Source organism: Rhinoraja longicauda, chromosome 2 (assembly GCF_053455715.1).
Source record: "Rhinoraja longicauda isolate Sanriku21f chromosome 2, sRhiLon1.1, whole genome shotgun sequence".
NCBI lineage: Eukaryota > Metazoa > Chordata > Chondrichthyes > Rajiformes > Arhynchobatidae > Rhinoraja > Rhinoraja longicauda.
Window position 1 is genome coordinate 42642876 of NC_135954.1, and position 19447 is coordinate 42662322.

At 42.8% G+C, this 19447-nt stretch overlaps 1 protein-coding gene across 6 annotated transcripts in view; it reads left to right on the forward strand.

The window, feature by feature from the left end:
• Positions 1–19447, forward strand: part of LOC144604083 (E3 ubiquitin-protein ligase HECW1-like) — a 316240-nt gene that overhangs the window by 160957 nt on the left and 135836 nt on the right. For all 6 annotated transcript variants that reach the window (XM_078418197.1, XM_078418215.1, XM_078418186.1 and 3 more), the window contains 2 exons: positions 4123–4195; positions 7935–8104. In XM_078418197.1, the coding sequence (XP_078274323.1) occupies positions 4123–4195; positions 7935–8104 (243 nt within the window). The remainder of the gene's footprint in view (positions 1–4122; positions 4196–7934; positions 8105–19447) is intronic.

The following is a 19447-nucleotide window of genomic DNA, read 5'->3' on the forward strand; positions in this document are numbered from 1 at the left end:
CCCTCCCCCATGCCACTAACCTCCACCAGAGACAATTTACAGTGGTCAATAAACCTTACAGTGTTTCTTTGGGACGTGGGAAGAAACCGGTGCAACCTGGCGCAAAGCACATGCAGTCACAGAGAGAACATGCAAACTCCACGCAGACAGAACTCAAATGCTGCCTCACTGTGCTGTCTTCGATCTGCACTCATTGTTTATTGACTAAAGCATTACAATTCCATTATTTAGTACAGTGTTTTTATATACTATGCAACCTTCTTGGAGTTAAAATTGATTGCTGGGAAGGTTTCAGGTCAACCGTTCATCCATTCTGAAGTCATTGACTGATTCGGTAATTCAACTTCTCCTTCACAAAACTGCTGGATTTACGGAATATTCCCAATATTTTTGTGATTCTGAGTCTGATGGCTTATTTGGACAAAAAGTCCAAGTAGAAAAATAAACAATAGACAATAGACAATAGGTGCAGGAGGAGGCCATTCGGCCCTTCGAGCCAGCACCACCATTCAATGTGATCATGGCTGATCATTCTCAATCAGTACCCCGTTCCTGCCTTCTCCCCATACCCCCTGACTCCGCTATCCTTAAGAGCTCTATCTAGCTCTCCTGAATGCATTCAGAGAATTGGCCTCCACTGCCTTCTGAGGCAGAGAATTCCACAGATTTACAACTCTCTGACTGAAAAAGTTTTTCCTCATCTCCGTTCTAAATGGCCTACCCCTTATTCTTAAACTGTGGCCCCTGGTTCTGGACTCCCCCAACATTGGGAACATGTTTCCTGCCTCTAACATGTCCAACCCCTTAATAAACCTATATGTTTCGATAAGATCCCTTCTCATCCTTCTAAATTCCAGTGTATAAAAGCCTAGCCGCTTGATACAAAACACCCGCAAGATGTTGAGAAAGCAAGATGAAGGGAGCAAATTAAATTACATTTGCGTTCGTACCCATTTTGGCTGCTGACAGACTAAAGATTTAGGCTGTTCAACAGTGACACTTACTGGACAGAGCCTCCTACTACATCTAACTCCTCAACACATTTTTACATTAGGTCTCAGGACACCATCTATTGATGTTGGTTTAATAACTAAGGTTTAACTGATGTTAAGAATGATATGTGAAACGATAGATAAAATCTTGATGCCCTTTTAATGGCATTGCCTTCTGACAAAGTGCGAGTCAAAGTTTCATTACGTTTTGAAACAGTATGTTGCGTCCCACACATCTTTTCTCATTTTCCTGAATGTATGTCTCTTTCTTGAATTGTCACTTGTAGTTTGAAAGACAAATAATATTATTTGTTATGAATCATAAGAGTTATGTCAGTGTAATGTTATGGGGTTAAGCTTTGCTTTTGCAGTTGTAAATTAACTAATATAAAATAAAAAGATCATAAAAAAAGAACTGGGGAAAGCCACCGTCAGTCATGAACCTTGCTAAACCCAGACCCCGTTGAAGTGTTCCATCCATTCCTGGAGATGCTCCTTTTGTAACTGGGAATTTTCTTCCCAGATTTCCCATGATAACATTGCTGACTCTCAATCCATATTTTCAATGGATATTGATCTGGCTTAATTTTAAAAATGCCAGGAATACATCAGCCTGGATGGTTTCATTTTAACTGCACTGTAGGGAAATAATATTTTGCATCCTCTTAGCTTGTGTTTATCCTACAGATCCAGGTCATAGTGGCACATTATCTCTGTCCTCAATTAGCTAGACGTGCTCCTTATCCATTAGTGCATCAAATTTAAAAGTGCTGATCCACACCTGAAATTTCTGAATGGTCTCACCAAACCCGTCTCCTTTATCCTTGTATTCCCACTGCCTCACCAGTCCCCCCTCTCTTCATCCTGCATTGGATGCAGAGTCTTCAGTAACCTGGGTTTTATGGCATAGAATTCCTTCCTAAATCATTCCTTTTCAGCAGCTTTCATTTTTTGTCTTGATGTTGAATCACATTTCCTCCTTCCCAACTGTTGCATTGGCTATCTTTGCACAAATTTGTGAACTACATTTGTGGGTGGCATGGTGGCGTAGAGGTAGAGCTACTGCTACTGCCTTACAGTGCCTGAGACCCGGGTTTCATCCTGACTACAGGTGCTGTCTGTACGGATTTTGTATTTTCTATACAGACTAAAAACAAACAAAAGAAGAAAGGGACAAGACAGGCTGTTGGCGAGGCTGCCACTTACAGCGCCACCTAACACATCAGCTCATTGAGTCCATACTGGAGCACTCCCCCATCAGCTGCATTCCTTTCACATGCCCATCAACTCCCCCACCCTCCTCTACCCCCCCCCCCCCCCCCCATGCCACTAACCTCCACCAGAGGCAATTTACAGTGGTCAGTAAACCTTCCAGTGTTTCTTTGGGACATGTGAAGAAACCGGTGCAACCTAGCGCAAAACACATGCAGTCACAGAGAGAACATGCAATCATCCTGGCAGATCATTTCTGCAACACCTTTTTACAATATAGTGATCACAACAGGTCATAATACTCTGTGTGGTCCAGTTAACATTTAGTAAACACTTTGCATAACTTCCCTGCTTTTCAATTCCATCTGTCTGAAAATAAACTCTGTGCATGGTTTGCTTTCTTTGAATAGCTTTGCAAATCTGTGCTACAACTTTCAGTAATCAATGTATTTGTATTCTGAGACATCTTTGTTCCTCGACACGTGTTTAATTATCATTATGAACCAGGAATAGGAAAAATAAAATTCTTACTTGTTGCTACTTTATAGGCACATTAATGCAGCCACACCACAAATCACTGTGCAATAAACAGATTTCTACCTCGCTTTATGTGAAAAAGTGCTTCCTGACCACCTAACATTAAGATTATACTAAATAAGGACACAAAGTCCTGGAGTAATTCAGCAGGCAGCATATCTGGAGAACATGGATAGGTGGCGTTTTGGGTCGGGAATATTTTTTAGACTGATTGTAAGGGGGGGGAGGGGGAGAAAGCTGGAAGAGAGGATGGGCCAAGACAAAGCCTGGCAAGTAATAGGTTGATACAAGTGAGGGGGAGGGGGTTGACAGGCAAGCGATGAAAAGACGTAAGACGTGGCACAAAAATATTGAAGAGTTGCAAATTGTGAAGTGAGAGAATTGTGAAGTGTAGGTGGATGGGGAGGGGGATGGGGACGGGGATGGGGGAAATTGGTGCAAGTCCAGGTGGGGCACAGGGGAGGGGGGGGGGGGGTGCATTTTCTGCTCCATATTTTCTGTCTCCTCCCTTTATTCCACCAAGAGATTTCCCTGCCTGGGTGCCCTGCGGTTCTGCTTGCAGTTTCCAGTATGGTCCAGCTGTGCCAGCATAGTTCCCCCACCCTCTCACTGGCTCAGTCTGTGTGTTGTGTCTGCCATGAGCCCAGCGTCACAGATATCGTTGACAATCAAAGCAAACAACGCCTGTCACAACATATTTCTGGGCTTCCTGCATATTGGCCCATATCCCCCTGAAAATGCAAAAACCTTAAGCACGGGCAAAGTTCTTAGGGTCCACAGACCTCAAACTACTGTTTAAATACTCACATCTTAAATACTCACATCTTATCTTAATCACAAATTTAGATGTGTCCACCTCACTCATCCCAGGCTACTGCAGAATCTCTTTTAATTCCAATCCCTTGATTCTTCTCACATGTTCTATTCCAAAACTCCATCAACTCTTACTTCCCTTTTAAAGCTTCTCCAACAAACTGGCCCAGCTCCCAACCATCCACAGTCAAACTAACCTAACAAATGCAACCCATTCTCCTCTCCACCTTGGTCTCTATTTTTTTAAGAAAGTGAGAATGCATCAGTGCATCAATCAACACAAGCACGACACAGAAATTGGATAAGATAGATGAGGGGAGAGTTGTAAAAAGACTGAAATAAGTCAGGAATCCACAAGTAAGAATGAGAAGGTATTTATTTGCAATTCTAATTTTTTCGACAATTGTTTATCCTTTCCATTAATCCACCAGGACTTAGTGTTATGCATCTTCAGTGCTTGATGACCGAGGATGCCCAACTCAATCTTTCCACTGTTTACTGTCTGGTTTGTGCTTTGGGTTCTTTGAGGAAGAATCTCAATATTGAATATTTTTCTTCTTCCCAACAGATTTTTAAAACTATTTCTACTGAAGGTGTTCAAGGACAGGGAAATCGGAGACTGATTTGTTTTACATTGTCAGGTATGGTGATCTTTTAAAGAGCGACCACTTCAACATTACAGTAATTTTGGAATGACGATCAAAAACTGTTCAAGCATTGGTGAAAGGAGCTTTTAAACAAGGAGAAGAAGGTTCAAAACAATATCAGGTGTTTAGAGGTAGAATTATTGGGAATGGAATCATTACCAATTCTGTATTAAAGATTTGGAGGATGAGTTGCACCAAGATGTCACAATCAGCAGAATAGAAATTTGGGTGGGAGAGTTGGTCAGGGTCAGACCGCAGAGATAACAGGGCGTGAGATCATGTAGAGATTTTTAAATTATGAGAATTTTTAACATTAGATGCGTTTGATGGTTAAGTGGGAAAGAATATAAGTTACAGAGTTTGTGATGAAATGAAGCCTTGCATTTATCATCTGTTGCTGATGATTGCAAATGAGCTGTAAACTGTGCAGTGACCCTCTAAGGTCACATAACGTACATGCAGTTTATAAACCTTAGGAAATCCTGTCATTTGTAAAAACTGTGATGCTCTTTCACTTTGTTGCCAGTTGTCCATTGAGGTGGAGATGAAATGATTGCTCAGGTGTGGGAAGGATTTGGCAACTTGTACTAAGGATCTAATTCCTGCAGATTGCATAATACATGTAACATTGGTGGGATCAGTTGTTAATGAATCTGAGGTGTTGAAATTAAAGACTATTGGGACTTTCACAGTTGAGATGCCGCATCAATTCCCAAATACAGTTTACACAGGTGCATGCATGTATGAAATTATTAGATTTCTGCATGCTAGGAACGTCAATGTGATGTAATTGAGGCAGCACTGATATTAAAAGGAAGCAATCTTTTCTCTTGGGAATAGTCTTACATTGCTTATCAAATCCAGTACTGGAACTTGGTACAATGTATTAAAGAGGCAGTGGTATACTTTCCTTTTTAGCTATTGATTATATTTGCTCTTTTACTCAAGTGAGGTTGATCAGAAAAGCTATTCTAATACCTTACAATTCTTTTTTTAAATTTTGTATCATTACTTGCAAGAATGTACCTGCTGTGGCTATTTGTCAAGGGGAGATGTTAAGCTGATCTCTTCCGTTTAAAACATTGCACAATAGTCGAGCGCTAGAGTTGATGAGTGCCAGAAAGCCCATCCTAAAAGAATGGGTCACTTCACTTTAACGGTAGTCTTTTTCCGGTGAGATCATTAAGACATTTCCAGCATGATATAATAAATAGCATGGTTATAAGTATCAGCATTCAGTACTGTCAGTATTTTACTTGCCAGATATGATTGGTCATGTTTGAAATGAGTAGGTTTATTTTGACCTGCAGAAAACCCATGACTGATTTTTCTTCACAGTTTTGGTGGTAATATTCTTCCAAACACCACAAAGGTGCCATGTAAATGGAGAAACCCTGCTTCAATACTGCTCCTGCTGCTGTATCCTGGTACTACCCTGGACATTCGATGGGTCCAGTTGTAGCCAAGTGCAGAATTGGATTGGCAGGATTTATATGAGGCTTAAACTCAAAAGACTTGGAAGTTTACCCTGAACTGCCAATTAGATGACTAAATATGAAAACAGGGTTACTGCTAGCATAAAGAATACTCAATATTAATTGTAAAATAAACATGGCTGAGCATAGAATAGCTCAAATAAAACTCAAGTAATATTTGATAAAAGTGATTGATTGATTGATGCCACAGTTTAAGAATAAGGGCTAGGCCATTTAGAACGGAGATGAGGAAAACCTTCTTCATTCAGAGAGTTGTGAATCTGTGGAATTCTCTGCCTCAGAAGGCAATGGAGGCCAATTCTCTGAATGCATTCAAGATAGAGCTAGATAGAGCTCTTAAGGATAGCAGAGTCAGGGGGTATGGGGAGAAGGCAGGAACGGGGTACTGATTGAGAATGATCAGCCATGATCACATTGAATGGCGGTGCTGGCTCGAAGGGCCAAATGGCCCACTCCTGCACCTATTGTCTATTGACATTGCCCATTAATAATCCAAAATGTATTAACCTGGATTGTCTACTGTTTCCTCCATTTTGGCACCCTTTAGAGATACATTTCTCCTCAACATGTTTTAATGTAAGAAATAAGCATTGTTAAAGTATTAACAATGCAAATTTATGTGAAACAACTACATCAGTTAACATGAAACTCTTAATAATTTCTGCAGCTCTTAATATTTAATGACAATGAAAGCTATATTTCCTTCTATTTCTGGAACACGCTGCAGTAAAAAGAAGTGAGATGTTCAGCTTACTATTCTGTGCTATATTTCATCAGTCTGAAATCACCATTCAAAACATTATTTAGTCATTATTTTTCCCTTGGGCTTTTTGTCATGTTCCCATGATTGCCAAGTAAGTTGGAAACATTTGAGGCATAGCAATGCACTTAATTATTGCAATTAATATTATTCATCCTAAACACATTTAAAACAATATATAATGGTGCTTTGTTATGAACTTAGTTATTTACTTAGTTATCATATAATGTAATTAGCAATAGTGTGTAGCTATAAATAATGTTCTTGGTAATACTGATAAATTCCACCTTAAGCAAAAGGAGGAGTTTATTCAAACACTGAGTATCTGCTGGCCCTTTGCTGGGATAATTCTAAATTAATCCCCTTAACCTGCTACCTCCCTGCCTTCCTCTAGTCATAGTCACACAATATTGAAGTAGGCCATTCAGCCCAACTCGCTTACGCCAGCCGAGATGCCCTTTTAAGCTATTTTCATTTGCCTGTGATTGATCCATACCCCTCTAACCCTTTCCTCCATGTACCTGTCCATATGTATTTTAAATATTGTTTTTATATCTGCTTCAACCATTTACTCTGGCATCACGTTCCATGCACTTACCATCCTCTGTGTAAAACAGTTTTCCCGCAAATTCCTATTAAAATTTCCCCCTCTTAGCTTAAACCTATGCCCTCTAGATCTTGATTCCCCATCCCTGGGATCTAGATTTCTCTACTCTACTTCATACATGTATTTCTCGTTGAGAATACGTTGAATTCTCTCTGTGGTAGACTATTATGTAACATCTGAACAATTGAAAAAACAATGTGAGGGATTTTCATGATGTTGGCCTGAATTTTAGAAATACATTTTTCTGTGAATGATGAAAGATGTTTAAAGTGCTAGAATGTGCACGCCCATCAAGCAGATGCATGGAGATTGTCTTTCATGGTCAGTTTTGGGAAATGATGTCAGCTGGATGTAGTCTTGCCAGCTGATAATGCACATTCCAGCATTTAAATATGTTTACCTTGCACAGAAAAATTTGTCACTAAAATGTGGTTTGACAATGCCAAAAAAATCAATTAATTAGATTTCCATTTATGTGGTTTCTCTTCATATTTTTGACTTTTAAACAAAAATGAGCAACAATTTCAATGGTGCATTTGTACCCTGTTTATTTCACCTTAATATTTGTTTATAAAGACTAAAAGGGCTTTATGCAAACTTCACAAAGCACTCCTCCATTTCAACATGCTGAAATGATTAAAACATCTGCAATTAATAATCAGTTCAAAATCCCACCACTTTTCTGAACTAACAGTGCTATCATGGTTTCCGTTCTCTGTTGATGCTAATTTGTGAACAAAGTTTGAAGTGAAGATTAAAATGCTTGAAAATTCCCAGAAAGTAAATTAATTGTGATGTGAATCCTTGACATTTCTTGGATGAAAGTCTTGTGTATTCTGATTCAAAAATATTTTTGATTATTTTGATTAGGGTTTCAAGCTATTGGTCTGAAGAAGGGGATGTTCTTTAACCCTGATCCTTACCTGAAGATTTCCATTCAACCAGGCAAACACAGCATATTCCCGGTTTTACCACACCATGGGCAGGAGAAAAGGACTGGCATTATCTTTAACACCATCAACCCTGTCTGGCAGAGAGAGGTAGGAAGAAGAAACTTTAATGCACAAAACAATTGAATGAAGAGCCCTAGCTTTGAAAGAATTTGTTCAATCTTGGTGCACTTGGTGAATTTGATTCACACCTTGTTTCAATTAGGTAGGAAAATAACTGCAGATGCCGGTACAAATCAAAGGTATCACAAAATGCTGGAGTAACAGCAGGTCAGGCAGCATCAAGGAGAGAGGGAATGGGTCGAGACCCTTCTTCAGACTGATATCAGGGGGCGGGACAAAGAAAGGATATAGGTGGAGGCAGGAAGACAGTGGGAGAACTAGGAAGGGGGAGGGGAAGAGAGGGACAGAGGAACTACCTAAAGTTGGAGAAGTCAATGTTCATACCACTGGGCTGTAGGCTGCCCAAGCGAAATATGAGGTGCTGTTCCTCCAATTTCCATTAGGTGTGTTTTTACAATGAGTTTAGTAAATTTGTATGAACACTTTGGTGCTAAAGCTTTGGTTATCACCATGATTAAAATTATGAAAACTGCTAGATTGTTGTACGAGCCTAACTGGCTCATTGGGCTCTGGGGAAGGGAAGAATAAAGAGTGTTTAATTGTCATATGTACCCAAAACAGAACAATGGGATTTTTACTTGCAACAGAATACCAGGTCTGTAAACACAGTACTCATAACACAATAAACAAACAAAAGTTCAATCGATTTAAAAAACAATGTCAGTGCAAACAAAAGCCCACAACCACTCGTGTAGTCAAGACAGTTTGGCAGTTTGGAGTAATCTATCATTTCTACTCTATGTGGCCTACTAATCATACTAGTCCAGCACCACCTGGTGGACTGAAGAAACTGTCTTCAGTTGCATGGGTTATATGTGCAATATAGCAGCTTATGCACGGTAAAAAAGACTTAATTGAAACTATCAGCAGTGGGGTAAAATGGTCATGGACTACTATGTTGCATAATGAGCGTATGCAGCAGAGGTGGAATTTCAGCCCAATGTCAAGATATGGAACAAGCTGCCAGAGGAAGTGGTAGAAGCAGGTACAATTATGCCATTTAAAAGACACTTGGACAGCTACATGGACCGGAAAGGTTTGGAGGGATATGGGCCAAACAGAGGCAAATCCTCATGATCAAGACGGGCAGTAGGGATAAGCCTGGAAACTGCAGGCCAGTGAACCTGACGCCAGTAGCAGGGAAACTGTTGGAGATTCTGAAGGACAGGATTGATATATACTTAGAAAGGCAATGACAGATTAGGAGTTACCATAGGTTTATGCAGGGGAGATCATGTCTCAAACATTTGATTCCGTTTTTGAGGATGTAGCCAAGGAGGTTGATGGAGGCACGGCGGGAGATGTTATCCACATGGACTTTAGTAAATTATTTGACAAAGTCCTGTATGGTTAGCTGGTCTAAGAGGTTAAAGCACAAGATCCAAAGCCCACTTTGGTGAACTCGATCCAAATTTGTCAAGGAGAAAAAAGACATTATTGATTCAAATCGGACTCATTCTCTCGTATATATTTATAAATTAGATTTGTTCTTCAATAATGATTTTTTGAAAAGTTCAAGGAAAAAGTTCTTGGGAGCTGTCGGGGCAGAAGACGCTTCCAGTCCGAGCGGCGGACAGGTCGGCGGCTCTAATCCAGGCAAGGAGACCCGACCGGGGAGACCGAAGTCGGGAAGAGCCATAGTAGTGGGTGACTCCATTGTCCGAGGTACGGACAGTAGATTCTGTGGCCGCAGGCGGGACTTGAGGATGGTCTGTTGCCTCCCTGGTGCCAGGGTTCAAGACATCACGGACCGGCTTCAGAACATCCTAGCGAGGGAAGGCGATCAACCGGAAGTAGTTGTGCACGTGGGCACGAACGACGTCGGGAGGAAGTGGAAGGAGGTATTGCAACTTGAGTTTAGAGAGTTGGGAAGAAGACTGAGAAGTAGGACGTCGAGGGTGGTTGTCTCTGGATTGCTTCCTGTACCTCGTGCTGGTGAGGGCAGGAACAGAGAGATCGGGGATATGAATCTATGGCTGTGGGATTGGTGCAGGGAGCAGGGATTTAGATTTCTAGACCACTAGGATCTCTTCTGGGGTAGGGGTGACCTGTACAAAAGGGACGGGTTACACCTTAACAGCAGGGGGACCAACATTCTGGCAGGCAGGTTTGCTAGTGTTACACGTGTGGGTTTAAACTAAGTAGTGGGGGGGGGAGGGGTTGACAAATTGGGAATATGAAGATGAAGTTAAAGGGGAAGCGAATACAGGAGAAATTGCAAAGGACTCTAGAATAAATGGGAAGGAAAGTTCTAGATGGGATAAAAGAGTAAGGTCAGGGCCAATGGTGTGAGAAGGGAGGTGAATACCGAAGTTAAAGTGTTGTATTTAAATGCGCGAAGTATTAAAAATAAAGTGGATGAGCTTGAGGCTCAGTTAGACATTGGCAAGTATGATGTTGTGGGAATTACAGAAACATGGCTACAAGAGGACCAGGGATGGGAACTGAATATTCATGGGGTATACGACCTATCGAAAAGACAGACAGGTGGGCAGAAAGGGTGGAGTTGCTCTGTTGGTAAGGAATGATATTCACTCCCTTGCAAGGGGTGACATAGAATCAGGAGATATAGAATCAATATGGATAGAAATGAGAAATTGTAAGGGTAAAAAGACCCTAATGGGAGTTATCTACAGTAGCCAAACAGTAGCCTCGACATAGGGTGCAAGTTGAATCAAGAGCTAAAACTGTCATGTCGAAAATGTAATGCTATGGTGGTTATGGGTGATTTCAACATGCAGGTAGACTGGGAAAATCAGGTTGGTACTGGATCCCAGGAAAGGGAGTTTGTGGAGTGCCTCCAAGATGGATTCTTAGAACAGCTTGTACTGGAGCCTACCAGGGAGAAGGCAATTCTGGATTTAGTGTTGAGTAATGAACCTGATTTGATAAGGGAACTCAAGGTAAAAGAGCCATTAGGAGGCAGTGATCATAATATGATAAGTTTTAATCTACAAATTGAGAGGGTGAAGGGAAAATTGGAAGTGTCAGTATTACAATATAGCAAAGGGGATTACAGAGGCATGAGGCAGGAGCTGGCCAGATTTGACTGGAAGGAGACCCTAGCAGGGAAGACGGTGGAACAGCAATGGCAGGTATTCCTGGGAATAATGCAGAAGTTGTAGGATCAATTTATCCCAAAGAGGAGGAAAGATTCTAAGGGGAGTAAGAGGCACCCGTGGCTGACAAGGGAAGTCAAGGACAGCATAAAAATAAAAGGGAATAAGTATAACATAGCAAAGAAGAGCGGGAAGCCAGAGGATTGGGAATCTTTTAAAGAGCAACAGAAGATAACTAAAAAGACAATACGGGGAGAAAAGATGCGGTACAAAGGTAAGCTGGCCAATAATATAAAGGAGGATAGTAAAAGCTTCTTTAGGTATGTGAAGAAGAAAAAAATAGTTGAGGCAAATGTGGGTCCTTTGAAGACAGAAGCAGGGGAATTTATTACGGGGAACAAGGAAATGGCAGACGAGTTGAACCGGTACTTTGGATCTGTCTTCACTAAGGAAGATACAAACAATCTCCCAGATGTTCTAGTGGCCAGAGATCCTAGGGTGACAGAGGAACTGGAGGATATTCACATTAGGCAGGAAATGGTGTTGGGTAGACTGATGGGACTGAAGGCTGATAAATCCCCAGGGCCTGATGGTCTGCAGCCCAGGGTACTTAAGAAGGTGGCTCTAGAAATCATGGACGCATTGGTGATCATTTTCCAATGTTCTATAGATTCAGGATCAGTTCCTGTGGATTGGAGGGTAGCTAATGTTATCCCACTTTTTAAGAAAGGAGGGAGAGAGAAAACAAGAAATTATAGACCAGTTAGTCTGACATCAGTGGTGGGGAAGATGCTGGAGTCAGTTATAAAAGACGAAATTGCGGAGCATTTGGATAGCAATAACAGGATCGTTCCGAGTCAGCATGGATTTACGAAGGGGAAATCATGCTTGACTATTCTTCTGGAATTTTTTGAAGATGTAACTAGGAAAATGGACAGGGGAGAGCCGGTGGATGTAGTGTACCTTGACTTTCAGAAAGCCTTCGACAATGTCCCACATAGGAGATTATTGGGCAAAATTAGAGCACATGGTATTGGGGGTAGGGTACTGACATGGATAGAAAATTGGTTGGCAGACAGAAAGCAAAGAAGGGGTATAAATGGGTCCCTTTCAGAATGGCAGGCAATGACTAGTGGGGTACCCCAAGGCTCGGTGCTGGGACCGCAGCTATTTACAATATACATTAATGACTTGGATGAAGGGATTAAAAGTAACATTAGCAAATTTGCAGATGACACAAAGCTGGGTGGCAGTGTGAACTGTGAGGAAGATGCTATGAGGTTGCAGGGTGACTTGGACAGTCTGTGTGAGTGGGCGGATGCATGGTAGATGCAGTTTAATGTGGATAAGTGTAAGGTTATCCACTTTGGTGGTAAGAATAGGAAGGCAGATTATTATCTGAATGGTGTCAAGTTAGGAAAAGGGGACGTACAACGAGATCTGTGTGTCCTAGTGCATCAGTCACTGAAAGGAAGCATGCAGGTACAGCAGGCAGTGAAGAAAGCCAATGGAATGTTGGCCTTCATAACAAGAGGAGTTGAGTATAGGAGCAAACAGGTCCTTCTACAGTTGGACAGGGGCCTAGTGAGACCGCACCTGGAGTACTGTGTGCAGTTTTGGTCTCCAAATTTGAGGAAGGATATTCTATTGAGGGCTTGCAGCGTAGGTTTACTAGGTTAATTCCTGGAATGGCTGGACTGTCGTATATTGAAAGACTGGAGCGACTAGGCTTGTATACACTGGAATTTAGAAGGATGGGAGGGGATCTTATTGAAACATATAAGATTATTAAAGGGTTGGACACGTTAGAGGCAGGAAACATGTTCCCAATGTTGGAGGAGTCCAGAACCAGGGGCCACAGGTTAAGAATAAGGGGTAGGCCGTTTAGAACAGAGATGAGGAAATACTTTTTCAGTCAGAGAGTTGTAAATCTGTGGAATTCTGCCTCAGAAGGTAGTGGAGGCCAATTCTCTGGATGCTTTCAAGAGAGAGCTAGATAGAGCTCTTAAGGATAGCAGTCAGGGTGTATGGGGAGAAGGCAGGAACGGGGTACTGATTGAGAATGATCAGCCATGATTACATTGAATGGTGGTGCTGGCTCGAAGGGCCGAATGGCCTCCTCCTGCACCTATTGTCTAAAAAAAAAGAAATGGGAGGCAGACCGGGTTAAAATGAAAATATTACTGAAAAACTGTAAAAACTTTATATGGGTAAAATGCACTCATTAACTATGACATTAAAATGCAATGCCTCATCTTAATTTATTATAGAAACATGACTTTTACCAATTTCACTTACTTGATCTCTTGTGGAACGCTGTGGGAGCTTTGCAGATGCACATTCAGTAATGCCTGGAGAGATTTAGTAAATAGCACTGAAACAACACTAAATATTTAATAAAGAATACACTGTACGCTCTGTACTCAAGGTTTAATTATATCTGACATTTTCAATTTTTACACAAGAGATTTTTGGAAAAGAAGACCAAGCTGATTTAATTGGTGATGCATAAACATTTATCAATTATGACAATGTAATAAATACAAAGCACTGAAAGTCTGTCTTTAAATTATTTATTGAACAAGTTCATGAGTCAAAAGACTGCAATTGATTTCATTTAGGGGAGTCTAAAAGTCATTAGGCATAGATTTAAGGTGAAAGGGGAAAAAATTTAAAATTCAGGGGCCGGTCTTGCTACACAGAGGTGACGTGGAACAAACTGTCAGAGGAGGAGGTAGTGGTGGGTATAATTACACTGTTACAAGATATTTCGACAGGTACAAGAATAGGAAAAGTTTAGAGGGATATAGGTTGACAAGTGGGACAATCTCAGGTTGGTCAGAATGGATGAATTGGGCTGAAGGTCCTGCTTGCATGCTGTATGACTTTATATACTGTCTGTCTAAGATTTTAAAATATCCTTATATTTTCCAATAAATCATAAAAGCAAATTTGTAACTGCAGAGAAAGGGTCCATGTAGCCTTTTCAGCTGATACTGGTTGAAGGCAAAGCACTCTTGTCAATTTATTGTTCAGTGAATGAAAATTTAAACCAACTGCTGGAAATTTGAAATAAATACAGAAAATAGCAGAAGCACTCAACAGATCAGTCAATATCTCTGGAAAGAATAATGTTAATGTTTCAGGTCAAAGACTTCTTGTTCAGAACTAGGAACAAGAAAAACTAGGAAAGAAATACTGACCTATCTGTCCTAAACCTCCTACACTGGCAGAGTGAGGCCTCATGCAAATTGGATGAACAGCACCCTGAGATAACAATCAACATCACTGCGGACATTGGACTTTCTCTCTGGATCTTAGTTTAGTTTAGAGATACAGCGCGGAAACAGGCCCTTCGGACCACTGATTCTACGCCGAACAGCGATCCCCACACATTAATACTATGAGGATGTAACTAGTAGAGTGGATAAGGGAGAACCAGTCGATGTGTTATATCTGGACTTTCAGAAGGCCTTCGACAAGGTCCCACATAGGAGATTGGAGTACAAACTTAGAGCACACGGTATTGGGGGTTCAGTGTTGAGGTGGATAGAGAATTGGTTGGCGAACAGGAAGCAAAGAGTAGGAATAAACGGGTCCTTTTCGGAATGGTAGGCAGTGACTAGTGGGGTACCGCAAGGCTCAGTGCTGGGACCCCAGTTATTTACAATATATATTAATGATTTGGACGAAGGAATTGAATGCAATATCTCTAAGTTTGCGGATGACACGAAGCTGGGTGGCAGTGTTAGCTGCGAGGAGGATGCTAGGAGGCTGCAGAGTGACTTGGATAGATTAGGAGAGTGGGCAAATGCATGGCAGATGCAATATAATGTGGATAAATGTGAGGTTATCCACTTTGGCGGCAAGAACAGGAAAGCAGAGTATTACCTGAATGGTGGGCAATTAGGAAAAGGGGAGATGCAACGTGACCTGGGTGTCATGGTGCACCAGTCATTGAAAGCAAGCGTGCAGGTGCAGCAGGCAGTGAAGAAAGCGAATGGTATGTTAGCATTCATAGCAAGAGGATTTGAGTATAGGAGCAGGGAGGTTCTGCTGCAGTTGTACAGGGCCTTGGTGAGACCGCACCTGGAGTATTGTGTACAGTTTTGGTCTCCTAATCTGAGGAAAGACATTCTAGCCTTAGAGGGAGTACAGAGAAGGTTCACCAGATTGATCCCTGGGATGGCAGGACTTTCATATGATGAAAGACTGGATAGACTAGGCTTATACTCGCTGGAATTTAGAAGACTGAGGGGGGATCTTATTGAAACATATAACATTCTTAAGGGGTTGGAGAGGCTAGATGCGGGAAGATTGTTCCCGATGTTGGGGAAGTCCAGAACCAGGGGTCACAGCTTAAGGATAAGGGGGAAGTCTTTTAGGACCGAGATGAGAAAACATTTCTTCACACAGAGAGTGGTGAGTCTGTGGAATTCTCTGCCACAGAAGGTAGTTGAGGCCAGTTCATTGGCTATATTTAAGAGGGAGTTAGATGTGGCCCTTGTGGCTAAAGGGATCAGGGGGTATGGAGAGAAGGCAGGTACAAGTTACTGAGCTGGATGATCAGCCATGATCATATTGAATGGCGGTGCAGGCTCGAAGGGCCGAATGGCCTACTCCTGCACCTATTTTCTATGTTTCTATTTTCTATGTTTCTATCCTACACACACTGTGATACGTTCTACTCAGTATCATTCTCAAAAGCACACATTAAGTTGGAGGCCAAAACGGGACACGTCTGGACACAAGATCACCATTTTAACTCTCTCTGTGTATTTTCGCAATGCGCAGGCAGCTTTACCATATTGTTGCATGTATACATCACATAGCAGCTTTACCATATTGTTGCATGTATACATCACATATCTCCCCCTTTAGAATTGTGATACTTTTCTTCCATCTAAAGCATACTAATACGTATAAAACAATCCAATATTATAATGATCTTTATATCCATTATCTTTCCAAAGTATTTTCCTATAACAAAACCCAATTTAAGTGAGTCCAAAAATATGCATCATTTTGTATCCAATTAAATCCAAATCAAAGTTTACATATCCAATTCTTATTTTGAACGTGAGTATCATCTTCAATGTAATTCTATCAACCAAATAACCTAACCAGCCCAAAATGCCGAATAAGAGTATTCATGCTACAATCCTTTCCATTAATGATAACCAAATTTTCGTGGCGTTTACATTATCCATATAACCGAGTCCGTATAGTCAAGCCCGTTGTCAAAATCGTCCGTTTTCAGAATCCATAGTAATCCGGTCGCTTTCCATTTCGCTTTGGGTACTGCCCTGAATTGCTTTCTGCATTGCGCTCTGATGTCGCGTCCTCGACGGTGTCATCGTGGTTGCTTTCGTCGAAGTTTTCATGTGCAACGCTTCTTTCATTGACGTCTTCATCGCTCACTGTGGGCGTACCCATGTTGAAATTTATCGAATCTCCCAATTCGTTGGTTGTGGGAGCGTCGATTTTGCATTTCAGAATCTGGTCTGCGTGACGTTTCCAGATTTCTACACCATTGACGTGAACCTCGACATGGTACGAGACAGGACCTAGCTTCTTTGCGATGCGTCTTGGTACCCATTTCTCCCCTCTTGCGTAGTTGCGCACTAGCACGTTCTCTACCTCCTCAAATTCTCGAGCTGGGCGCGAATCATGGTGCAACCTTTGCGAGAATTGTTTGTCACCAATGGTCGCTCTTTCATCTGGCACCGCGATGTTGAAACGCGTGCGGATTTTCCTTTTCATCAGCATTTCTGCCGCCGTTTGCATTGTAGAAGTTTGCGGCGTTGAACGATACGAGATGAGGAATCGAGCGACACGGGTTTGCAGCGGTCCCGACATCTTGCGGAGCGCTGCCTTCACCGTCTGCACGGCACGCTCTGCGAGACCATTGGTTGCTGGATGGTATGGCGCACTTTTGACATGATGAATGCCATTCGCTTTCATGAACTTTGCAAACTTTTCGCTAGCGAAACATGGGCCGTTGTCAGAAACCAGTGTATGCGGAAGGCCATGTGTTGCGAACACGAAGCGAAGCTTGTCCGTAGTGACGTCACTGGTTGATTCACTTGTGATATGCACTTCAATCCACTTTGAATATGCGTCGATGAGAACAAGCAACATCTTTCCCTGTAATCAACATGAACTCGCGACTAGGATACTCCCATGAATGCAATGGTGCTTTGGGCGGATCCCACTGATGCATTTGGCATTCTGAACACGCTCGGACTTTGTGCTCTAAGTCCTTATCGATTCCAGCCCACCACACACAACTTCTAGCGATCGCTTTCATCTTCACAATACCCGGATGGGCATCATGCACTTCTTCGATCATTTGCGAACGACATTGGGGTGGTAGTACAACACGACTACCCCCGAGAAGACAACCCTCGTGAATGCTCAGCTCCACTTTGCGACTGAAGTAGGGCTTGAAATCATCATTTGGTGGTTTGTCTGGCCACCCGCTCATGATGTATTCGCGAACACGAGACAGAATCGGATCCCTCTGCGTCATGGTGCGAACACGCGACGGAGTGATGGGTGATTTCTCCAACTCGCTCATCAGAAGGACGATTTCTCCTGGTATTGGCGCTTGCGATACCGTCGCTCGTCGTGGGAGTCGGCTAAGTGCGTCTGCGTTGGCGTTGGCTGATCCCGGTTTGTACGCGATGTCGTAATCGTACGCTGCCAGTGTTAGCGACCAGCGAATCACTCGCGGCGAAGCCATTAACGGAATGGCCTTGTCGTTACTGAACAACCCAAGAAGTGGCTTGTGGTCGGTGTTGTTTACGAATTGTCGTCCGTACAAGTATGTGTGGAACTTCTTGACGCTGAAGACTATGGCTAGACCCTTCTTATCCAGCTGCGAGTAGTTGCGTTTGGCGTTATTCATACTGCATGAAGCGTAGCCTATTGGTATTTCCGTGTCATCTTCCGTGACGTGTGACAGCACTGCCCCTACTCTGTAAGGGCTGGCGTCACAGGAGAGAACGAGCGGCTTGTTGCTGTCGTAGTGCATCAGAACTTTCAGGCTTTGCTTAGCTTGTGCAAACGCCTTCCGCTGAGCTGGTCCCCAGTGCCATCGAACCATTTGGCGCAGCTATTGATGAAGCGGTTCGAGCATGATTGAGAGATAGGCAGAAATTTGCCGTAATAGTTCAGCATCCCAAGGAACGCTTTCAGTTCTCTGACATTCTTCGGTTCAGCCAGCTCATCGATGGCTTTGGCTCGTTCATCTGCTGGCTGCAGCCTTTCAGCGCTCACCTTATGGCCCAGGTATTGGACTTCATTGACGAGAAAGGTGCATTTTTCCCATTTCAGTCGTAGGCCTGCATCTTGGAACCTGCGGAGGACTTGTTCGAGGTTGTCGAAGTGTTCTTCCTCGGAACTACCTGTGACGAGCAGATCGTCCAGATACACAGCAACCCTAGAAATCACCGCCAGAAGATTGTCCATCGTACGCTGAAATACAGCCGGTGCTGTTGAAATGCCAAACGGCACTCTGGTGTATTGGAATAAACCGCGATGGGTATTTATCGTCACCAGTTCACGGGATCCGGACGACAAATCCAACTGCTGGTAAGCGTGCGACAGGTAAGTGTGCGACAGGTCAAGTTTGGTGAACTGCTTCCCCTTCACCAACTTAGTAAACAACTCATCAATCTGAGGTATAGGATACGTATCAGATCGAGCTGCTGTATTCACCGTTAACCTGTAGTCTCCGCAGATTCTCATGCTACCGTCTGCCTTGTCAATGGAGACAATCGGTGCCGCCCATTTCGAGTGTTGGATGGGTTCTATGATTTTCTCCTCCTTTAGGCGATCTAATTCGCGATGAACGCGATCGCGACAGGCCAGAGGCACTGGTTGAGCCTTGATGAATTTCGGTGGTACGGCCGGGTCGATGTAGATGTCGACTTCGACGCCCTTGAGCGCCCCGAGTTCTGCTTTGAAGAGGTCATCGTATTTGGAGAGGAGGCTCTGCAGGCGGTCGTTCACGTTGACCTGGTTCACCTCCTGACAGTTGAGTCGCAGAACTTTCAACTACTCACGGCCAAGTAGGCTTGGTCCCGCCCCCTTTGCTACCAGCAGCTTGAGCGTCGCTGTTTGCTGGTTGTGAGAGACTGGCACCGAACATTCTCCCAACAATTCCACTTTCTCCCCAGTGTAAGTACGGAGAACCGCGGTGCTATCACGAAGGCGTAACCCTTCACCTTTTAGCCACTGGTCCTTC